At 40.8% G+C, this 20,974-nt stretch overlaps 2 protein-coding genes across 5 annotated transcripts in view; one reads left to right on the forward strand and one right to left on the reverse strand.

Annotated features, from left to right (window-relative positions):
* tmtops2b (teleost multiple tissue opsin 2b) overlaps positions 1 to 20,974 on the reverse strand; it is a 210,341-nt gene that overhangs the window by 174,632 nt on the left and 14,735 nt on the right. For 2 of the 3 annotated variants that reach the window (XR_016115803.1, XM_089002798.1), the window contains exons 1-3: positions 16,754 to 17,371; positions 6,166 to 6,491; positions 1,537 to 1,770 (exon numbers count right to left, since the gene is read on the reverse strand). Coding sequence is in view for 2 of the 3 variants with exons in the window: in XM_089002798.1 (XP_088858924.1) it covers positions 1,537 to 1,770; positions 6,166 to 6,491; positions 16,754 to 17,126 (933 nt within the window). In the remaining variant the exon portion in view is untranslated. Of the gene's footprint in view, positions 1 to 1,536; positions 1,771 to 6,165; positions 6,492 to 16,753; positions 17,372 to 20,974 lie in introns of those variants that run through there. The other variant, XM_089002799.1, reaches the window with a different exon arrangement.
* The window catches only part of st6gal2a (ST6 beta-galactosamide alpha-2,6-sialyltranferase 2a), an 87,505-nt gene that overhangs the window by 20,253 nt on the left and 46,278 nt on the right, over positions 1 to 20,974 (forward strand). The window lies entirely within an intron of this gene.

The following is a 20,974-nucleotide window of genomic DNA, read 5'->3' on the forward strand; positions in this document are numbered from 1 at the left end:
CCTCTCGAGGGTCGTTATGAATTTGGGGAAGCCATTAGAATGTTTAAATCTCTTCAACTTACATATAGAGCACACAGCAAATTAATGAATAACTCGTTTTCAAATCTCAAGTCAAGAATAATGACTTTTATTGTGGTTGACATCCAAAAATATGAAATTTTAGCTCAGAATTTAGCAATCATTATGGAATTTAACAAGTTTGATTTGCTTTCGCGGGCCGAAAAAAATGATGTGGCGGGCCGGATTTGGCCCGCGGACCTTGACTTTGACACCTGTGTCATATACTGTATGTTGTGAGAGGCCATGAGATGTATTTCTACGGTTCTTCTGCTTAAGCGGGGGCCATTTGCATGCTTGTGGAGAGGCCAATCCAGTCTGGCTGCAGGCTAGCTTGCAGTAACTCGCTAGTAGCACTTCATTTTATGCAATTATGTGCCAATTTCCCTTTTTTTTTTTAAATTCCATGTCACATCTCTGCGAAGTCACTTTTTATACGACCTGTGATGAATTTGAGGGATCGTGCACCTCACTGCCTGTGACATCTTTTTTGATGCAGAAGAAGAAATGAAGCAACGCCACTTTCATTTTTAACAGCCTTATAGGGTGTTCTTGTGGACTGGTTTGCGCATTGTCTTCTTAAGTACACTTGAATCAATATTTGAATTTGTATGATTTTAAAGGACAACCGACACTGTTTTTTTTGTTTGTTTGCTAACTGACATCAGAAAAACGTTTTATAGCAGCTATAATACCCAAAACACGCAGGCTGGTATTTTTAGTCAAATGCAAAACAACAATAAAAATGACTTAAAGTGTCCCAAGATGGATTCAGGAAGTCCCGCCCCCTTGTTCGTGACATCACTATGGGTCACACACTGCCTTGTTCCAGAATCAAATCAATGGCTTCAGAGAGTTCAGATTCGGAATGGATGCTTTCTTATTACTCATCCAGTTATGAATATGATTCAAATAGTTCTGAAGAGGAAAGCATACATGTTTGCAATCGATTAAAGAAGTCCTTCCTGTGTCATTTTGAGGCGTCAGGACTTCGATGTAGCGTCACAGAAAATGCACAAGATGGCGCCCAAGCTCCGTTGGAAATGGGCTGATTTGTCCGCTGGGAATTTGTGTCAACTAGTATCAAATAGTAGTCTTGGTGCAACACACAACGATTCACCATCACGTTACTTATGTTTTCTTTCTAATTTCGCCATCAACACGATGTTTTTAGACCAAACAAAGTACCCAAAATGCATTGTGTGTCGCTTTCTCGATCAGGGGGCGTTCCTGACGTGACGTCAGGAATCATCAACTCCAAAACAAGACTTCCTAAATATTCAGCGCGAGTCTTAAAACGTAAAATATAGCTATATGCGGTGGAATCTTTGTAAAATACGCTCAGTAGAAGTCATTTGAAGTGATTTTACAAATTATGGACACAACTTGTCCGGAGGTGTCGGTTGTCCTTTAAACGGGTGATTTTCTAACAATGTAAATAAACATTCTACTGGTCCAAATCTCCTTGTGTTGACTGACCTGTTTGTTCATGAGGATGTAGATGAGCGGGTTGATGACTGTGCTACTCTTAGCCAGGAGGGATGGCACCACGCTAGCCACAGGGCTAATGATGCCGGGTGGACCGAATGTCGCCATCATGGCCACCACGCCATACGGCATCCAGCACAGCAGATAACATGCGGCCGTGGTCAACACCATGAACAGGATGTGGAACTCTCGCTTTCGAGCTGCTGTCTTGCGGATCTTACCCACCTGTACAGAAAAAAACAGCCACACACAATGCAGTAACAATTTATTTTTTATTATATTTTATATATATTATATGTATTATAAATACATATTATATATATATAATGTATGTTTTTTTTTGCTTCATTTCAATTGACAATTTGCTGTATATATATATATATATATATATATATATATATATATATATATATATATATATATATATATATATATATATATATATATATATTGTATTGTATTGTATTTTGATTTTCTACTTCTTTCTTTCCTTTCCTCTTCCTTTCATAACTTTGCTGCTGTGTTACTTATATATACATAGAGTGAACGCTGGCGCGTATGGCTGCCGCTGCTCACCCACAAAAAAAAAAGTTCTCATCCTGTGACTGTTAAGTGTGCTTGAGAGTTTTGAAAGGTGCTTAGAAATTAAATGTATTATTATTGTATATAATATTATATATATATATGTATATATATATGTATATATGTGTGTGTATTTTGCTTCATTTCAATGGACAATGTGCTGTATGAAACATTATATATATTGTTTATATATAATGTGTATATATATATATATATATATATATTAATGCTTCATTTCAATGGACAAGGTGCTGTTCTTTATGCAAAGTATCCTATGGCCACCAGGAGGCAGTAAAACACAATAATACGACTACAGTAGATTTGCATGGACAAGATTTCAGCTCCTCAGAAATTTCATGTCAAACCACATTTTTTGTTGTCATTCACGGCAGTCTCGTTGTCAGTCTTTCAGATAAATATCATTTTGTGTCTTGAACCGAGCGAGATGTCATACACAAGCCCGTCACCAGCCAGTTCCTGCCACGTCGTTTCGTGTTTCTGTCAAGAGTCATTCCATCGGGGAAGCAGGACGAGCAGCTGTCAAAGTCATGTCGACAGGCATTATGTGAGTTGTTTCGATGTTCCGAACCCCCCTCCCCCCCCCACACACACACACACACACACACACACACACACACACACACACACACACACACACACACACACACACATATACATGCACAAACACACACACACCTACAAATACGTTCTCATGACTCACTTGTGGTTACATACCAACAGTCGTTATTAATAAATAAGGGTTCTTTATTCAAATGAATATTCTCCTTGTTCAGTGCTAATTGCTGGAAGATGATTTAAGCATATCAGGGTAGCAACATGAATTACAACCTAACTCAAAGAAAATTTTAATTTGCTTGAGATTCAGATTAAGAAGGCACGGAAAGACCATACAAACAACCACCACCACCACTTTTCATCTACAGCGATACCTCGGTTTACGAACCCCTTGTCTTACGAACTTTTCAGTTTACAAACGTTACATTTATGAAAATTTTACCTCGGCATACGAACTTAACCTTGGCATACGAACTTTTATCGTACACGGAGCTGCCTCAATGAGTGATGTGTCGTTCGCGAACGAGCCCTTTCTAACAACAAAATGGCAGCCAACTGTTTTTGTCCTCTATTCCCTGAGTGTCAATTTTGATAGTACAAAGGCAGAGTGTAGACTGCAAGGTTAAAATATCCCATCAATCAGGCTCCACAAACAACCTGCACAAGCCATCTGTACATTTAATGCAAAAAGCTATGAACCCAGCTAAACAGAACACAGTTGATGAGGAACTAGATAAAATTATCGCAGATAAAGCACCGACAAGGGATCATTCCTCAAGATGTTGAAAGAAGGTTACGTTCCTCATCAAGTGTTTAATGCTGAGGAAACGACCATCAGAAAGGTAAATAAAACGACTTTATTATATAGTACAGTTTATTTCTTTAATTATAATACCATAGCACATTTATTATACATACAATAAGGTATATTTTGTGTAGTTTTAAGGCTTAGAAAATTTGAACATTATGTTTTATGGGCACCTGGGAACGGATTATTCTCATTTTAATGGTTTCCTGTGGGAAATGAATTTTTGGGATACACACTTTTCGCCTTACACACTCTGTCTGAGAACCAATTGAGTTTGTAAACAAGACTTCCTGAATATTCAGCATCTTTGTAAAATGCGCTCAGTCAAAGTCATTTGAAGTGATTTTACAAATTACGGACACAACTTGTGGTGTCGGTTGTCCTTTAAAGCAACGCCAGACCACCATGATTTGACATTCATCCAATTTCCATATCCATATACATCTACATATATGTACATACAGGTCATGAAACGTCCTTCTTGATACTTGCAGTCAGTCAATGGCAATGAGGGTACAACACGTATTATTTGACAGCAAGGTCAAACTGACATCAACCTTGTAGCTGCTAAAAAGAAACTTCAGGGACACTGAACCATAAATAAATAAATAAATAAATAAATAAATACAGCATTTTAAAATCAAACATTCAACCATTGCCTTTATCTTCTAGCTGACTTTGGGCATTAGGTAAACCACACCCTGAACCGGTTGCCAGCCAATTGCGAGGCACAAAGACAAACAACTATGAAGCCTCGCAAATAGTGTACCGGTGTCATTCTCTGGAGGACATTAAATTCAGAGACATCAATTCTACACAAAGACAAACATGTAAAGTAGCCTAGATTTAGCGCTTCTGTTATACAAATACATCTGAGAATGATCTTCAACCACCAGATGGGCAATCGTGAATAAATCCCCTCGTAAGACTCCCACGGTCGAGAGGGGATTGGAACGTGAATGAGGGAATATCTTTGAAGCATTCTCTTGCATACAATGAATCATCTTGTTCTCCTGAGATCGATTATTATATTTATGGTCATTTTTAATGGATAATAATGTACAGTAAAGTCTCGTTATATCGATATTCAAGGGAGTCCGAAAAAATATCGATATAACCGGGACTATCGATATATCCGACCCTGTTTGCATGTAATTTTCTCCGTGCGTGCATAGAAATAGTATCGATATAACCGGGACTATCGATATATCCGATATCGATATAACGAGACTTTACTGTATATGTATATATATTTTTTTTTTACAAGAAACTGGGTCAGGCTTTTGTGAGACCTTTCACGTCATCAGCCTTATTGCGTGAGGTGCTTGGCCTTTTCTGTGTGTGTGTGTGTGCGTGCGTGTGTGTGTGTGTGTGTGTGCGTGTGTGTGTGTGTGTGTGTGTGTGTGTGTGTGTGTGTGTGTATGTGTGTGTGTGCGTGTGTGCGTGTGTGTGTGTGTGTGTGTGGGGCAAGCCGTTCAGTAGGCTAAAAACGTACAGACGCTCCCCAATTTACCAACAAGTTACATTCGGAACGGTCGTTCGTAAGGTGAATTTGTTTGTAAGTTGCTTCAGTGCTATATTTTGTGTAGAATGCATGACAACCGACACCATTTTTTTGTTTCCTAACTGTCATCAGAAAAACGTTTTATAGCATCTAAAATACCCAAAACACGCAGGCTGATATTTTTAGTCAAATGCAAAACACCAATAAAAAAAAAATGACTTAAAGTGTCCCAAAACTGCCGCAAATGAGCTCGAAAATAAGCATCTAATAAAATATATCTATAAAGATATGTACATGTACAAGTGGAGAGAAAACGACATATGTTACTACAAAAACGTTCATATGTACCATTGTTCGTAACTCGAATGATCGTATGTAGGAGAGCGTCTGTACTAGGCGTTACTCGTTACTATTGAATGTCATCAACGAAACGAGCTTGAATAAGTAATTTAGCTAAGCGCAACGCACTTAGTAAATGTAAGTGAAAGGTAAATCTTATTTCTTCAGTTGAAAGCAGCTTATAAACACACAAGCAAGTCATTCCAGTGAAGGAGACAAGAGAAAAAAAGATAGCCCGACACCCGGTGGGAGGCTGTGCATCTTGTACAAGGGATTTAAATCGGGATTTACCTGATTTAATCCACCTTTTAATACCACCACTATCACAATTAGAGAAAATCATCAAGTGGAGTGGAAGGTTTCCTCAGCATTAAACACTTGATGAGGAACGTAACCTTCTTCTTTCACCATCTTGAGGAATGATGCCTTGTAGGTGCTTTCTCTGCCATAATTTTATCTAGTTCCTCATCAATTGTGTTCTGTTTAGCTGGGTTGATAGTTTTTTGCATCAAGTGTACAGATGGCTCGTGTGGGTTATTTGTGGAGCCTGATTGATGGGAATTTTAACCTTTCAGTCTACACTCTGCCTTTGAATTATCAAAGTTGAAACTCTCTCTCTGTCGTCTGCCTGTCTCTTTAATGTTTCAACCACCTCCCCTCACTGCTGCGTTCGTGACCAATCACGTAGCTTTAACCGAAGACTGGGGGCGCGGAATAGAGGACAAAAAAAGTCGGCTGCCATTTTGTTTTTGGAGAACGGCTTCACTCTCTCTCTATACATGTTTCCGTGTCTCTCAGACAACATTTCTACCTGTTTGACAGCCCACAGCAACCTGCTGTAGCAGTAGATCATGACCAGTACAGGCAGGCCCAAGCAGAAGATGAAGAGGCAGATGATGTAGGCGTGCGACTGCGTTGTCTGCACATTCCAGGACACTGAGCAGCTGGTTCCGGCTCCCTCCACCCCATAGCTGCTCCAGCCCAAGAGCGGCGGCACCGTCCAGAACAAGGAGTAGAGCCACGAAGCCCCGACGGCCAACAGTGGCTTGCGGTAATTGGGTCCACGCTTGTTGTACACGGTCAGAGTGCTGTAGCGGTCGTAAGAGAGGACCACCAGAGAGATCAGCGACACGATACCTGAGAATACACAGGAGTGAGACGTTGGAAATATAGAATGTGCCGATGTTTAAAGGACAACTGCGGACTAAGTTGCATCCATAATTTGTAAAATCACTTCAAATTACTTCTGCTGAGCGTATTTTACAAAGATTCCACCGCATAAAGATATATTTTACGTTTTGAGACTTGCCCAGTACAGACGCTCTCCTACATACGATCATTCGAGTTCATTCGGTTTTTTTTGTTTGGGTGCCGATAAAGCGCTGGCCATGGCGTCTGGTTATTTTTTTCCTGTCCAAAAAGGGGCAGCATTTCCCTTTTGTCCATGTTAGCGCTTTGTTCCAGCTTCAGCTGTTATCAAAGCGCTCTATGAACCATGTTTGTATTGCATTGTATTTTGACAGCCATCCTCATTTCAAGTTCACATAACTCCAGACTCAGAAAATTTATCATCATCGGTGTCCCCCCCCCCCCCCCCCGCCCCTTTCAGGACATTTACGACACCAGCCTCAACCGCAGAGCCATCAGGATCGACTGGCCTGATTGCCCTATTTGCCCTGGTATCACTTCATCAGCATAACTAATCCTATGTTGCCTAAGCACTCTGTTGTACGGACGATCCAAATTGAACCTCACACCACCATATTGGTTTAGTGAAGGATTTAGCTGTTTTATGAATAGTGATACCGGGGCAAATAGGGCAATCAGGTCAGTCAGGACAATAGAAGCAATCTGTGGAGCCGCAACCTGAGAGCAGGGACCTATCATAGCAGAGTCCGGCACCGCCATGTCTGGACAGTAGGGATATATATAGGGCCGAAACTACCAGTAAGACTTTAGTTTGCTGACGAAACTTCTTGGATGGGAAGCGAAACATCCGACACCTTCAAAGAAGTACAGATGACGGCTGAAGAAACCTTTTCATCGATTATTCTAAGAGGTTTTTTTCCGTATACTATAAACATCGTGGCACTGAATCAAACAGATACTCTAAGGAAGAAAAAAAAACAAGACAAACAATGGCATTGCTAGGCTATTACCTCCCCACTGCGACAGCCCTAATCTCTCTCCGAGTTTCGAAGTGAGAGCAAGAATTGAACAATGTTTGAGGATTTTCTCTGCTAGCTTGGCCTGTGTCTCTTCCTGGGCATCCTGTTGCTGATTCTCATTATTTGCTCCTGCTGTTTTGTTCGGCTCACCAGCATCCCGCGGAGACATATCACAATTCACCTCGACGGGTTATTGGGGGCATCATCTGGTTTAAAACCAACAATTTTGGATTACAACTAGCAAAGCTGTCACTCTAAAAATGTCCTTTGCTTACGCCGGTACGTATTTGAATTCTCAAAATATTTTTTTCTATGCAAACAGTATTTTGATGATCATCGAATAGCTTAATCTTCACTTTTGGAAGAGTTAGAAAAATGTTTTCAACATTTTAGGACCCTGGAACTGCAAACATTCTTTCTACGACCACACCAAATACCCCAAGCAAAGATACCGTGTGGTAAAAATGTTTTTAAGTGTAGTCATGACAACAAAAAGCCGTAAAAAAAAAATCAATGGATGAATTTCAAGGTCAATCCTCTTTCATAGCTGCGTGCCTTGGAGGCCCTAGCAGGGGTGTGTTTCAGGTTTGTAAAATGCATCTTTTTTCTAGATCGCCTGTCCTGATAGAGATCACGAGTGTCCTTAAGCATATTCCAGTTGACTTTGGGCAATAAGCAAGTACATCGGGGACTGGTGGCCAACAATTTGCAGGTCTGTAAAATCTCTTTGTTACCTCGACACTGCAAACCATCATTAAAAATGCAACATGTTCTTTTTTTATTTTATGACAAACATATTCAGCCATGCAGACCTTTGTTTCTCACTTAGATTTGTTAAAAAAAAGTAATTCTATCATTCTTTTGAAAAGTTGTATTTTTTTTTTTTGGGGGGGGGGGGGGGTTTGCCAATTATTTATTCAGTACACATGGGCCCAGAGGCCCATATCAAAATAATCGTTTCTCTGCCAGAAAGTAGCCCCACATGCTCATTCCTACGTAACGCTGGGAATTATCATGAGTGGCCAAACAAATCGTGAATTGCCACGATTTGTTTGGCCACTGAAAATCGACCTGGACTTAATCCGTTCAGCACATGTTGGCATTGTCGAAAAAAAGTACAGTTTATTTCTTTAATTATAATACCATAGCACATTTATTATACATAAAATAAGGTATATTTTGTGTAGTTTTAAGGCTTAGAAAATTAGAAAAAAGTATGTTTTATCGGGACCTGGGAACGGATTATTCTCATTTTAATGATTTCCTATGGGAAATTAATTTTTGGGATACACACTTTTCACCTTACACACTGTCTGGGAACCAATTAAGTTTGTAAGCCAAGGTATCACTGTATATGATAGTTGTCCATGTTAAGTGCTTTGTTACAGCTTCAGCTGTTGTTAAAGTGCTATATATTTTAAATCAATATGTATTGATTTATCAATATGACTTTGTCATTTTTATTGGTGTTTTGCATTTGACTAAAAATATCAGCCTGCGTGTTTTGGGTATTTTACATGCTATAAAACGTTTTTCTGATGTCAGTTAGAAAACAAAAAAGTGGAGTTGGTTGTCCTTTAAACTACATAAATAAACACGTTTGGAAAAAAAATATCGTGTAAGATTATTTTGTATTTTGTAAGGGAAAATACGACAGTTTTTAAGGGCATTGAGCCGTGGAGGTTGACAGGTATGCCTCACTTACTCTTGAACTAGTTTTTAGAAAATATGTAAGTATACCTTTTGAATTAAAACAAAATGGGTAGGGTGCATAATTATAAAGGAATGTACCAAAGCAGATTTGAAATGCACGTCACCACAATAATTCTTTCTCTAATCTGCTAATGACTATGTGATTGTTAGTTTCTGAAATCCCTCAAATATATGACCGAGGTCAACACAAAAAAGGTTCAATAAGTGTTTGGCAAGATGGAACTTGTTCTCACATGAGGAGCGCTATTTAGACAAAGAAGCACACAGGATACAAAAGTGGTGAAGTTAAAGTCTTTATATAAAAAAATTTACTAGTAAAAAACAGAGCGCATAGTCAACACAGCAGGGCATAGAAGGCTTAAAGGACAACCGACACCATTTTTTTGTTTCCTAACTGACATCAGAAAAACATTTTATAGCATCTAAAATACCCAAAACACGCAGGCTGATATTTTTAGTCAAATGAAAAACACCAATAAACATGAGTTAAAGTGTCTCAAAACTACTTCAAAATGATCTCAGAAAGTTTCAGTTTCAGAAGGTCCCGCCCCCTTGTTCGTAGTGTCACACCAAGACGTCTTGCCTTGCTCGAGAATCAAAACAATGGCTTCGGATTCGGAGAAGACGCTTTCTTGTGACTCATCCAGTTCTGAATATGATTCAAATCGTTCTGAAGAGGAAAGCATAAATGTTTGCAATCGATTAAAGGAGTCCTCCCATATCAATTCGAGCCGTCAAGGACAGCAATGTAACACCCAGAAAATGCACAAGATGGCGCCCAAGCTCCGTTGGAAATGGGCTGATTTGTCTGCTGGGAATTTGTGTCAACTAGTATCAAATAGTAGTCTTGGTGCAACAAACAACGATTCACCATCACGTTATTTATGTGTTTTCCTTCTAGTTTTGCCATGAACACGGATCAACACGAAGTTTTCAGACCAAACAAAGTATCCAAAATGCATTGCGTGTCGCTTTCTCAGTCAGGGGTGTTCCAGACGTGACGTTACGGAAGGCGTCGTGACCAACTCAAAAACAAGACTTCCTGAATATTCGGCGTGAGTCTTAAAAGGTAAAATATAGCTATATGCGGTGGAATCTTTGTAAAATACACTCAGTGAAAGTCATTTGAAGTGATTTTACAAATTATGGACACAACTTGTCCTGAGGCATCAGTTGTCCTTTAAAGTTCTAACTACGTGTAACTGTGTCATACAAAATAAAAGCCCAGCCTTGTGTGTGACCAAATAAAGGACCAAAACAACATCAAGGACACAAGGAACCAAATTGTCACTGACGCACATAAAACCCCTGCCCCAACCTCAAGGGACAATACCCAGCGCTTTTTCCAGCTTGTGAGGGAACTGACGGTACAAATCCCGTTTAATTTAATTTAAAACAGATTCATTTCATACAGACAGTGTATTGTAGGTGTTGAAATACCTACAAATCCCGGCCAGCTGAGGGAAGGTCTGAAGATGAGGGACTTAGAGACCCAGGAAAGTTCCTCATGAACATGACCCTCCCAGTCAATTAAATACTGAAGATCCCCACCACGGCAACGTACATCTGAAATCTTGCGGACAGTGGAGGTGAGGTGGCCATCAATGACCGGTGGCGAAGGAACGGCTTCAAGAGAGACACGTGAAAAGTGGGGTGAACTTGAAGAGAGGCTGTAAGCATCAGATGGATGATGGAAGGGTTAATGGCGCCCTCAATTGCAAAAGGACCCAATGGTCCTGGGGGCGAGCTTACGGGAATCAGTCTGAAGGGGAAGGTCATGGGAAGACGGCCAAACCGTTTGTCTATCCGCCAATTGATGGTTGCACGAGGCCGTGCGGGACAAGGCAGCCCTGGCATGTCTCCAATGGCATGCCATCAACAGAGACGGGCACAGACAGAGGGAACAGCGACCTCTTGCTCCTGGGAAAAGACTGGGGGCTGATTCCCATTGGTGACCATGAATGGGAACATGTATGAGGAGGTGAGGGAATTGTGGAAATACTTGACCCTTAGAAGTTAATTGCTCCAGGAGACTGCATGGTGGGCTGAGACGCACCAAAGGGCTGACTCCAGATCCTGATTGGCTTTCTCTGACTGTCCATTGGTCTCTGGGTCAGAACCGGGTTAAAGGATGTCCCCAGAGCTTTACAGAAAAATTTCCATGTTTGGTATGTGCACCGGACACCAAGGTCAGAAACCATGTCAATTGGGATGAGCTGAAGGTTGAAGATGTTGTTCATAAGAATGTTGGCAGTCGCGGACAGAGGGAGGTCTGGGGTAATGGAATGAAATGAAACATCAATGAATATGATCGTGTTTTCATTGGTTTTAGATGGACCCAGAAAGTAAATCAATTGACAAGTGGGACCAGGGATGGCTGAGGATGGACACAGGTTGCAGTAGGACCATGTGCTTTTGCCTTGAGAGCAGATGATGCAGGCACGAACAAACGTTGACATCTTGGAGCATTCAGGGTCACCAGAAGCATTTCCGAAAAAATGGAGCGTTCGATTCACCCTGAGATGACAAAGTCACTTGTAGAAGTGTCCCCATTGCAGGACATGAGAGTGGATCTCTTTTATCCAGAAAGGGAGCTTAGCTCCATCTAGCATCTCTCCAGAAAGGCGGGTACCAGAGCAAACTATTCCGTTTTGCCAGCATCAGAGTTTCTCTGGTCGGGGGACAATTTCCATGAAAACGATACACATCGATGTACCTTTTGGTCTTTGGAACTTTTTTTTGGGATAGCACGTCCCCAATTTCGGAATTGGAATCATCCAGCTCGACGATGAATTGGAACAAAGAATCAGGATGGACCTGGGCACCGGTGAAAAGTCTTTTCGGGTGTTTGAAAGCAGCGTCAGCTTTGGGAGTCCACGTTGGAGTTGGGCGAGGGTTGCAGCAACCTTGCTGTAGTAACGATGAACCTCAAGTAGACGTTTGCAAACCCCAAGAACTGCTGCAGCAGTTTGCACGAAGAAAGGACTTGCTAATTGGCCACTGTCGCAAGCTTAATGGGATCTGGCTTGAGATGACCCTAAGCAAGGATGTAGCCATGAAAACAAATGGAAGGAACAGCCATCTTGCATTTTTTCCCCTCTGCGTGTCATAGCTCTTTGTAAAAAGAGTTTTTTTTATGGATTCTAGAGCAAGGCAAGACGTCGAACCTGTCTAACATCCTGGACATGTTCTTCTGGGGTGTGAAAGACACTTTAAATATCACTGGTTAACTATCAACTGGTTAAGCAGGTCTCTGAGAGCGACATTCATGAAAGCTTGAAGAACACCTGAAGCATTCGTGAAGCCAAAAGGCATCACCAGATACATACTCAAAATGGCCAGGGGCCATTTTAAAGGCAGTTTTCCACTCATCCCCTTCCTGGATACCCACCGAATGATAAGCATTGCGAAGATCTAGTTCGATGAAAATGGTGACTTGATTGAGGAGCTCAAAGGGCTTGTCGATGATTGGAAGCAGATATTTATTCTTCATCGTGACGTTATTTAGCTCTTTAAAGTTAGATACATGGTCGTAGGGTCTTGTCTTTTTTGAACAATCCAGACCCATGGGGAGAGGAAGAGGGATCGATAATACCGTAAGCCAGAATCACTGGAACTGCTCGTGGTCCAGCCAAGTAGACAGTTGATCTATAAGGACAACCGACACCATTTGTTTTGTTTCCTAACTGACATCAGAAAAACGTTTTATAGCATCTACAATACCCAAAACACGCAGGCTGATATTTTTAGTAAAATGCAAAACACCAATAAAAATGAGTTAGTGTCCCAAAATTACTTCAAAATGACCTCGGAGATGGCAAGTTTCAGACGGTCCCGCCCCCTTGTTCGTGACGTCACACCAGGACGTCTTGCTTGAGAATCAAAACAATGGCTTCAGATTCGGGGAATATTCTTTCTTGTGACTCATCCAGTTATGAATATGATTCAAATAGTTCTGAAGAGGAAAGCATAAATGTTTGCAATCGATTAAACAAGTCCTTTCGTATCAATTCGAGCCGTCAGGATGGATCGTCCCAAAAATGCACAAGATGGCGCCCAAGCTCTGTTGGAAATGGGCTGATTTGTCTGCTGGGAGTTTGTGTCAACTAGAAATATGTTCCGGTCATTGGATATTAGGTTCCCGGTGATAAGACACAGCAATAGTTGGTGAGTGGAGGTGTAGGGCTGGCCTGGAGTAGGTGATAAAGTCTGTGGTGGGACTTTGGGCATCAATTGGATGACAATTGAGTTGATAATGGTGGAAATTATTTGATAAGAGTCCATGGTATGTCACGGTGTCAGAATGAAGCGGTTTCAGAGTACCAAGGCTTTTTGTAATATCATGGCGGAGTCCATTTAGCTCAAGAATCTTCTCTTTATAGGAGACCTCATCCATGTTCATGATCATTTTTCATATTTTCAGACATCCACGTTCTATATAGCACGTATCCTGATCAGAGTTGCAGTGAGCTGGTGCCTGGATGACTTTAGGAGAACGTTGAGCTACACTGTAAATGGTTGCCAGACAACCACATTTTATAGAGAGACAGACAGCCATTCTGATGTGCATTTCCCCAGTCACTGAGTGCGAAATGTACTCGTGGTGCACTGCACTGAAGTGGCAACGGTACCACTTCAACAGCCATTGGCAAACATATGCTCAAGAGGTAGATAGAATTTTTTTAAATGGATAAATAGGCTGGGTCATTTGTGGATGAGGTTAATTAAATGGCTGAAAATGGGAACGTTACATAACATTATATCATTATTTTTTATTCATGTGTACTTTAATGAACCGATTACTTGATAAAATGCATACAATCCTGTTGTGAAATTGCGATTGAACCCAGTGCTAAGGGAGGCATCCAGCTCATATTGTCATAGTGTCTATGACTTGTGCTTGTGTGTTTAAACACACACACACACACACACACACACACACACACACACACACACACACACACACACACACACACACACACACACAAGTACCCCTGCAATGAAATGTTATATCTGAAATGTGTCAGAAAGGATTCCGGACTGGTATCATAATTAACATTGTATACTTCAAATCCATGCTGCACGTTTTTCCCCTTCAAAGTAATCCCCCTGGACTTGAGCATGCAGACAGTATTTTCTTCCATAGGTTCAAAGACTCCTAGAAAGGTTCTTGAAGATCCGCAGTAGCTCTGTTGTCAGTTTGATGTCGTCCATGTCTTTAAAATGGCAACCCCCCCCAACCCCCTTAAGTTGACTACTCCAGCATGGCAATGTTCTTTTCCCAAATTGTCGGTTGTTCACAGCATTGCGAGCAGGCGTGTTGTTCCGTTGCAACTCTGGCCTTCTCTCGCGAACTGAATAAAGTAACGTCGTTAGATTTGTTGGTTGATTAGCTGGCCCAAATGACTTAAATGACATCAGATAGGGCGCCTTTCTAAATGTCATTGTTTAATTTTAATGACGAATTGGGTTTGATAAGCTGTGTAAAAGAGCAACAACCAAATACAGTGATACCTCGGTTTACAAACCCCTTCACTTCCGAACTTTTCGGTTTACGAACGTTAAATTTATGAACAGTTTACCTTGGCATACAAACTATTTTTCGGGATACACGCGGAGCTGCCACAATGAGTGATGTGTTGTTCGCGAACGAACCCCTTCTCCTAAAAGAAAATCGCAGCGGGCTTGTTTTGGTCCTATAATCCCCGTCCCCAGTGGTCGATTAAAGCCACGTGATTGGTCAAGAACGCAGCAGTGGGGGAGGGGGGTGGTTGCAGAGAGAGAGTGAAGCCGTTCTCCAAAAAGAAAATGGCAGCCAACATTTTTTTTGTCCTCTATTCCCTGCCGCCAGTCTTCGGTTAAAACCACGTGATTGGTCAAGAATGCAGCAGTGAGGGGAGGTGGTTTAAACATTAAAGAGACAGGCAGACAACAGAGAGAGCGAGTGACAAAATGGATAGAAAACAGTGACATTTGGACTCGTTTCAACCTTGATATTTCAAAGGCAGAGTGTAGACTGCAAGGTTAAAATTCTCATCAATCAGGCTCCACAAATAACCTGCACAAGACATCTGTACACTTGATGCAAAAAGCTATCAACCCAGCTAAACAGAACACAATTGATGAGGAACAAGGTAAAATGATCGCAGAGAAAGCGCCTACAAGGAATCATTCTTCAAGATGGTGAAAGAAAAAGGTTACGTTCCTCATCAAGTGTTTAATGCTGATAAAACCGGCCACTCCATTCCGTCAAGCCATCAACGACCATCACAAAGGTAAATAAAATGACTTTATTATACAGCACAGTTTATTTCTTTAATTATAATACCATAGCAGATTTATTATACATAAAATAAGGTATATTTTGTGTACTTTTAGTAGTTTTTAGAAAGTAGAAAATTATGTTTTATGGGGACCTGGGAACGGATTATTCCCATTTTAATGGTTTCCTATGGGCCATAGCACATTTATTATACATAAAATAAGGTATATTTTGCCTCTTTCATCTGGAACTGCATCGTGTAACAAAGAGGGTACAGAAAGTGCTTAAGAATGAATGACTCTCTGTGTCTTTGTGTTGTCATGTTATTTGTTATTTCGTGTTTTTTTTTTTTGTTCTTTTGACTTCAAGACGGCGCCGCGAGAGTGGCTGCCTTTCCAGCAGCTTCTGCATTTTGTTTCTCTCCTTTCATAACTTTGCTGCTGTGAAATGTAAATTTCTCCACTGCGAGATGAATAAAGGTAAATCCAATTTTGTGTAGTTTTAAGGCTTAAATAATTGTTTTATGGGGATGCTTTGATCCTCTCCTCTTTCAAATAGAACTGCTTCATGTCATCACAAAGAGGGTACAGCAAGTCCTGAAGAATGAATGACTCTGTGTCTTTGTGTTGTCATATTTGTTATTTTTTCAATTTTTTTTCCGCGTGAACACGCAGGGGCTCCCCTCTCCCGGCAAATTGGCGTTTTCATGTTTATGTTTGTTAAAGTAATTATAAGTGCCTTGCATGCTGGGTCCGAGAGGACAGTAATTTCATCTGTGCTGTATCAGAATCAGAATCATCTTTATTGCCAAGTATGTCATGTATATTAGCATATTTGACAATAAAGCTGACTTTGACTTTGACCTGGGAACAGATTATTCTCATTTCAATGGTTTCCTATGGGAAATTACATTTTGGGATACACACTTTTCACCTTACACACTCTGTGAACGAATTAAGTTTGTACGCCAAGGTATCACTGTACATTGTTTAATTTTAATGACGAATTGGGTTTGATAAGCTGTGTAAAAGAGCAGCAACCAAATACAACATTTTGTGAGACGTTTTCTGCAATTATGATTGAACCCAAAAGGCAGTTATGGACAGGTGGTCAGAAAATTGCAACATATACCTATCATGGCTTATCAGATATATTTTCAAATACAGTACAACAATTTCCATGTCCATAAAGCTTTGGATTCGACCGAGTGAGGCGTATCTAATGAAATGACCCCTGCCTGTGACCTCGAAGCTTACCGAAGCAGGAGTTGATGAAGCCGTACCAGCTACAACCGCTGGAGCCGAGCAACCATCGCCCGTGGATACTCGAGGCGAAGCTGAGCGTGGTACCGAACACGCACACCAGCATGTCGCTCACGCTGATGTTGAGCAGCATCATGTTGACAGGCGTTCGCAGCTTTTTAAACTTGCAGAAGAGCAGCAACACAATCAAATTGTTTAGGAAGCCGAAAGTCATGATGAATCCCAGAACCACGGAAAGCACCGCGAATCCGGTGGACGACAGGCGCGCTTCGACCTCGGCTGGCGGCTGCGCCATCTGCGGGTCGTCGCTCAGGTTCAAGCCGCTCAAGTTGAGAGCCTCCTGGCCCGACAACATCCTGGCGTCCATGCATGAGAGCTTAGCTGCACTTTTGGTGAGTTTACATCATCTCATTCGCTCATTCCGTTTAAATTCCAATGCTCGTGATGACGAGTCAGTCCTACCCGTTACTTCCCATCCAACTTTCTCCTTTCGAAACAAATGATTCACCCCTTCGTCCCACAAACGCGTTTTCCTTCCATTTTCCCCACGCTGCAATGTAATCCACGCGCGGGGGCTTGTATGAAAGTCCCCCCCCCTCACCGCGAGGTCCGATATCTTTTTAAACGGCGTCTTTGACGTCACGAACACACCGTGGGCTGCAGTGAAAAGGGGTTGGGTAAAATGGGAGCAGCCTTCTTTTAACTCTCCTCTCATTTACATCCATGTATTGTAGGGTTTTTACTCTCCTTCATCTTTCCTTTAGGAGCTGTAAAAAAACTATTTTCAGCCCAGTAGATTACTCATACTGTCAGCACTTTGTGTCCCTAGAGGTAAGGTGCACTACACCGAGGGCTAAAGTGATAGGCAATTGGATGCAGCGCGGGCATCATTTCACACAATATTCTACAACGTTAGTTAGAATGATATAAAAGTCCATTTAATAAAATGGGCGGTTCTGTTGGTCAATATAGAAAAGTTAATCGCAGCGCCTCCGAGTGGTCGATTCAGCTCTTATCCATCTCTGTCGCAACAAATAATGTCCATATCGATCGGAGCAGAACCTGTCTAGCAACATCCAATTGGGTCATCATCACCGATAGCAAGGGTGTAAAAATCTTTTATTTGTTTATTTTATTTATTTTGCCACGGTCCACATTGTAGTTACGGTTTCCTCTCTGGGGCTGTTATGAAGTTGGGGAAGTCATTAGAATGCTTAATCCCCTCTATAATAATACATTTTATTTATAAGGGCCTTTTAATCCCCTCTATGTACAGTATTACATACAGAATGCACAGCAAATGAATGAATGACTATAGTTTTCAAATTTGAAGTAAAAAAAATAATGACTATTGTTATTTACATGGGACAATTTGACATTTTGGTTGGGACTTTAGTAAGCATCACGGAATTTCAAGTTTAATTTGCTTCCGCGGGTTGATGAAAATGATGTGGCGGGCCAGTTTTGGCCCCTGGGGGCCTTTGCTTTAAAGTCCGAACCAAAATTTTCATATGTAAACCCCACTAACAGTCATTATTTTTTACTTTGAATGTGAAAACTAGTTATTCACGCAAAACCCTACTGGACCCTCTGCAGCCTGCTCACCACCTTTTCCAGCTTCTCCCCTCAGGCAGGCGCTACCGATCGATACGCACCAAATTCAGCAGACATTTAAAGGACAACCGACACCATTTTTTTGTTTCCTAACTGACATCAGAAAAATGTTTCATAGCATCTAAAATACCCAAAACACGCAGGCTGATATTTTTAGTCAAATGCAAATCACCAATAAAAGGACTTAAAGTGTCTCAAAACTGCCACAAAATGAGCTCAGAAATTGCGAGATTCAGAAAGTCTCGCCCTCTTGTTTGTGACGTCACGCTAGGATGCACCATCACAAACTGCCTCAAGCCATGCATCCACCCTGCCGCTGACTGTCCAACAGCACCGACCTTTCCGCTGAACAAAGCGGGACTGTGAAAATGCTTCCCATTACAGGTGCAAAATGACAGTCAAATGACATTGACATTCCTCCCAATCAAAAACAGTGCTGGCATATTCATGCTGCCGAAAAGGTGCTACCACCTTGGAGCTATTTTTTGGACGATTGAACGTGATGAGTGGAGAGTCACCCCCGGTTTTTACATGTAGCCATTCTACAACCTCGCTAAGCAATCGTCAAACAGCTGCTCTCAATTATAGAACATATTTACAACGATATGATTCATATTAGCACAGCTCCTGAAATCCCCATTCATGTCTTCCCTGAAACTCTTCTTGCTGCGTCGCAAGAGCTTCTTATACCCAATGGGATAATCCCATTTATCCATCCCAAATAATTCATTTAAAAATATATCTTGACGGAAGCCGTTGTTCTTTGTTTTGGCACGGTAAATTATAAAAATCACCCAAGATGGATTTCCCGTAATATTGGACGACTTAGTGATACTGATGCGACTGGTTGCAGGACAGTTAGTGTGCTTTACAAATACAGTGATACCTTGGCTTATGAACTTAATTGGTTCCCAAACACAGTGTGTAAGGCGAAAAGTGTGTATCTCAAAAATATTTTTCCCATAGGAAACCATTAAAATGAGAATAATACGTTCCAAGGTCCCCATAAAACCTTTCTAAGCCTTAAAACTACATAAAAATATACCTTATTTTATGTATAATAAATGTGTTATGGTATTATAATTAAAGAAATAAACTGTACTGTATAATAAAGTTCTTTTATTTACCTTTGTCATTGATGGCTTGATGGAATGGAGTGGCCGGTTTCATCAGCATTAAACACTTGATGAGGAACGTAACCTTCTTCTTTCGCCATCTTGAGGAATGATCACTTGTAGGCGCTTTCTCTGTGATAATTTTATCTAGTTCCTCATCAATTGAGTTCTGTTTAGCTGGGTTGATAGCTTTTTGCATCAAGTGTACAGATGGTTGTGCGGGTTGTTTGTGGAGCCTGATTGATGGGTTATTTTAACCTTGCAGTCTACACTCTGCCTTTGAACTATCAAAGTTGATACTCTCTCACTTTCATCTTCCTGTCTCTTTAATGTTTAAACCACCCCCCCCCTCACTGCTGCATTCTTGACCAATCACGTGGCTTTAACTGAAACTGTGGGCGGGGAATAGAGGACAAAAACAGGCGGCTGCCATTTTGTTGTTAGAAGAACGGGCTCGTTCGCGAACGACACGTCACTCATTGAGGCAGCTCCGTGTAGGAAAAAGTTCATATGCCAAGGTAAACTTTTCATAAATGTTTGTAAACCGAAAAGTTCGTAAACCAAGGGGTTCGTAAACCGAGGTATCACTGTACCTTCTGCAAACCGCAATTGTCTTTAAGAGTTTTGGTATTTTTTTTGGTCCTGAAGATGCTTTATGCATTATTATTATTATTATTATTATTATTATTGTGTTTTTTTTTACATATTCATTTTTGCACTTTGATCAACAGTCTGTTCTCACAGGGAATTTCATAACAACGCACAACTGTTGGCCCACCGCAGTGTGGGCCAATGTATCTGTGTTTTTCCATGGTTCATTTTGATAATGTGTCAGAATCACAAATTATGAGAGATAAGGTCCGATCTTTTTTTTTTTTTTTTCATTTCATGTCACTCTTCACCATAAACAGCTGTCATATGGTTCATTACAGAACATCTTCCCAGACAGATGGCTTCGTGCCTAAATGATCTCGGAGGGATTTTTATCATCCAGTGATATAACCCATCTTGGTACAAGCTGAAAATAGAAACGTCAAAAAGATGACATGATCTTTGTTTATGAATGTCAAAACTGTGAATTCATGACAGTATATTTTGGAATTAGTTAAAAAAAAAGACAAAGTATTGCATGGTCAAATGTTTTTGTCATATTTTTAATTCTTTTAATCGTGTTTTTTTCTACTTTAGTTGTCAAATTCGTCATTCAGTCGATTAACAAAGATTTTTTTTGATGATATTTTGTCAAACTACTTTCTGTTAGATCTGTTTGTTTTATTTGTTTGTTTTTATTTTATTTTTTTAAATGAGTAATTGACCGAATTGAAACTGTTGCAATCATCTTGGCAACGGAATGACAAACGTTTTGGTTCTTGGGCGCCTTAAAAATCTATTAGCTAGCTAGCTAGCTTTCTATCTATTTGAGTTACTTCCGGGTTGAGTGAACGCTGGCGCGTGTGGCTGCCACTGCTCACCCACAAATAACATA

This window comes from Hippocampus bargibanti, linkage group LG08 (assembly GCF_051943395.1).
Source record: "Hippocampus bargibanti isolate YZ-2025 linkage group LG08, ASM5194339v1, whole genome shotgun sequence".
NCBI lineage: Eukaryota > Metazoa > Chordata > Actinopteri > Syngnathiformes > Syngnathidae > Hippocampus > Hippocampus bargibanti.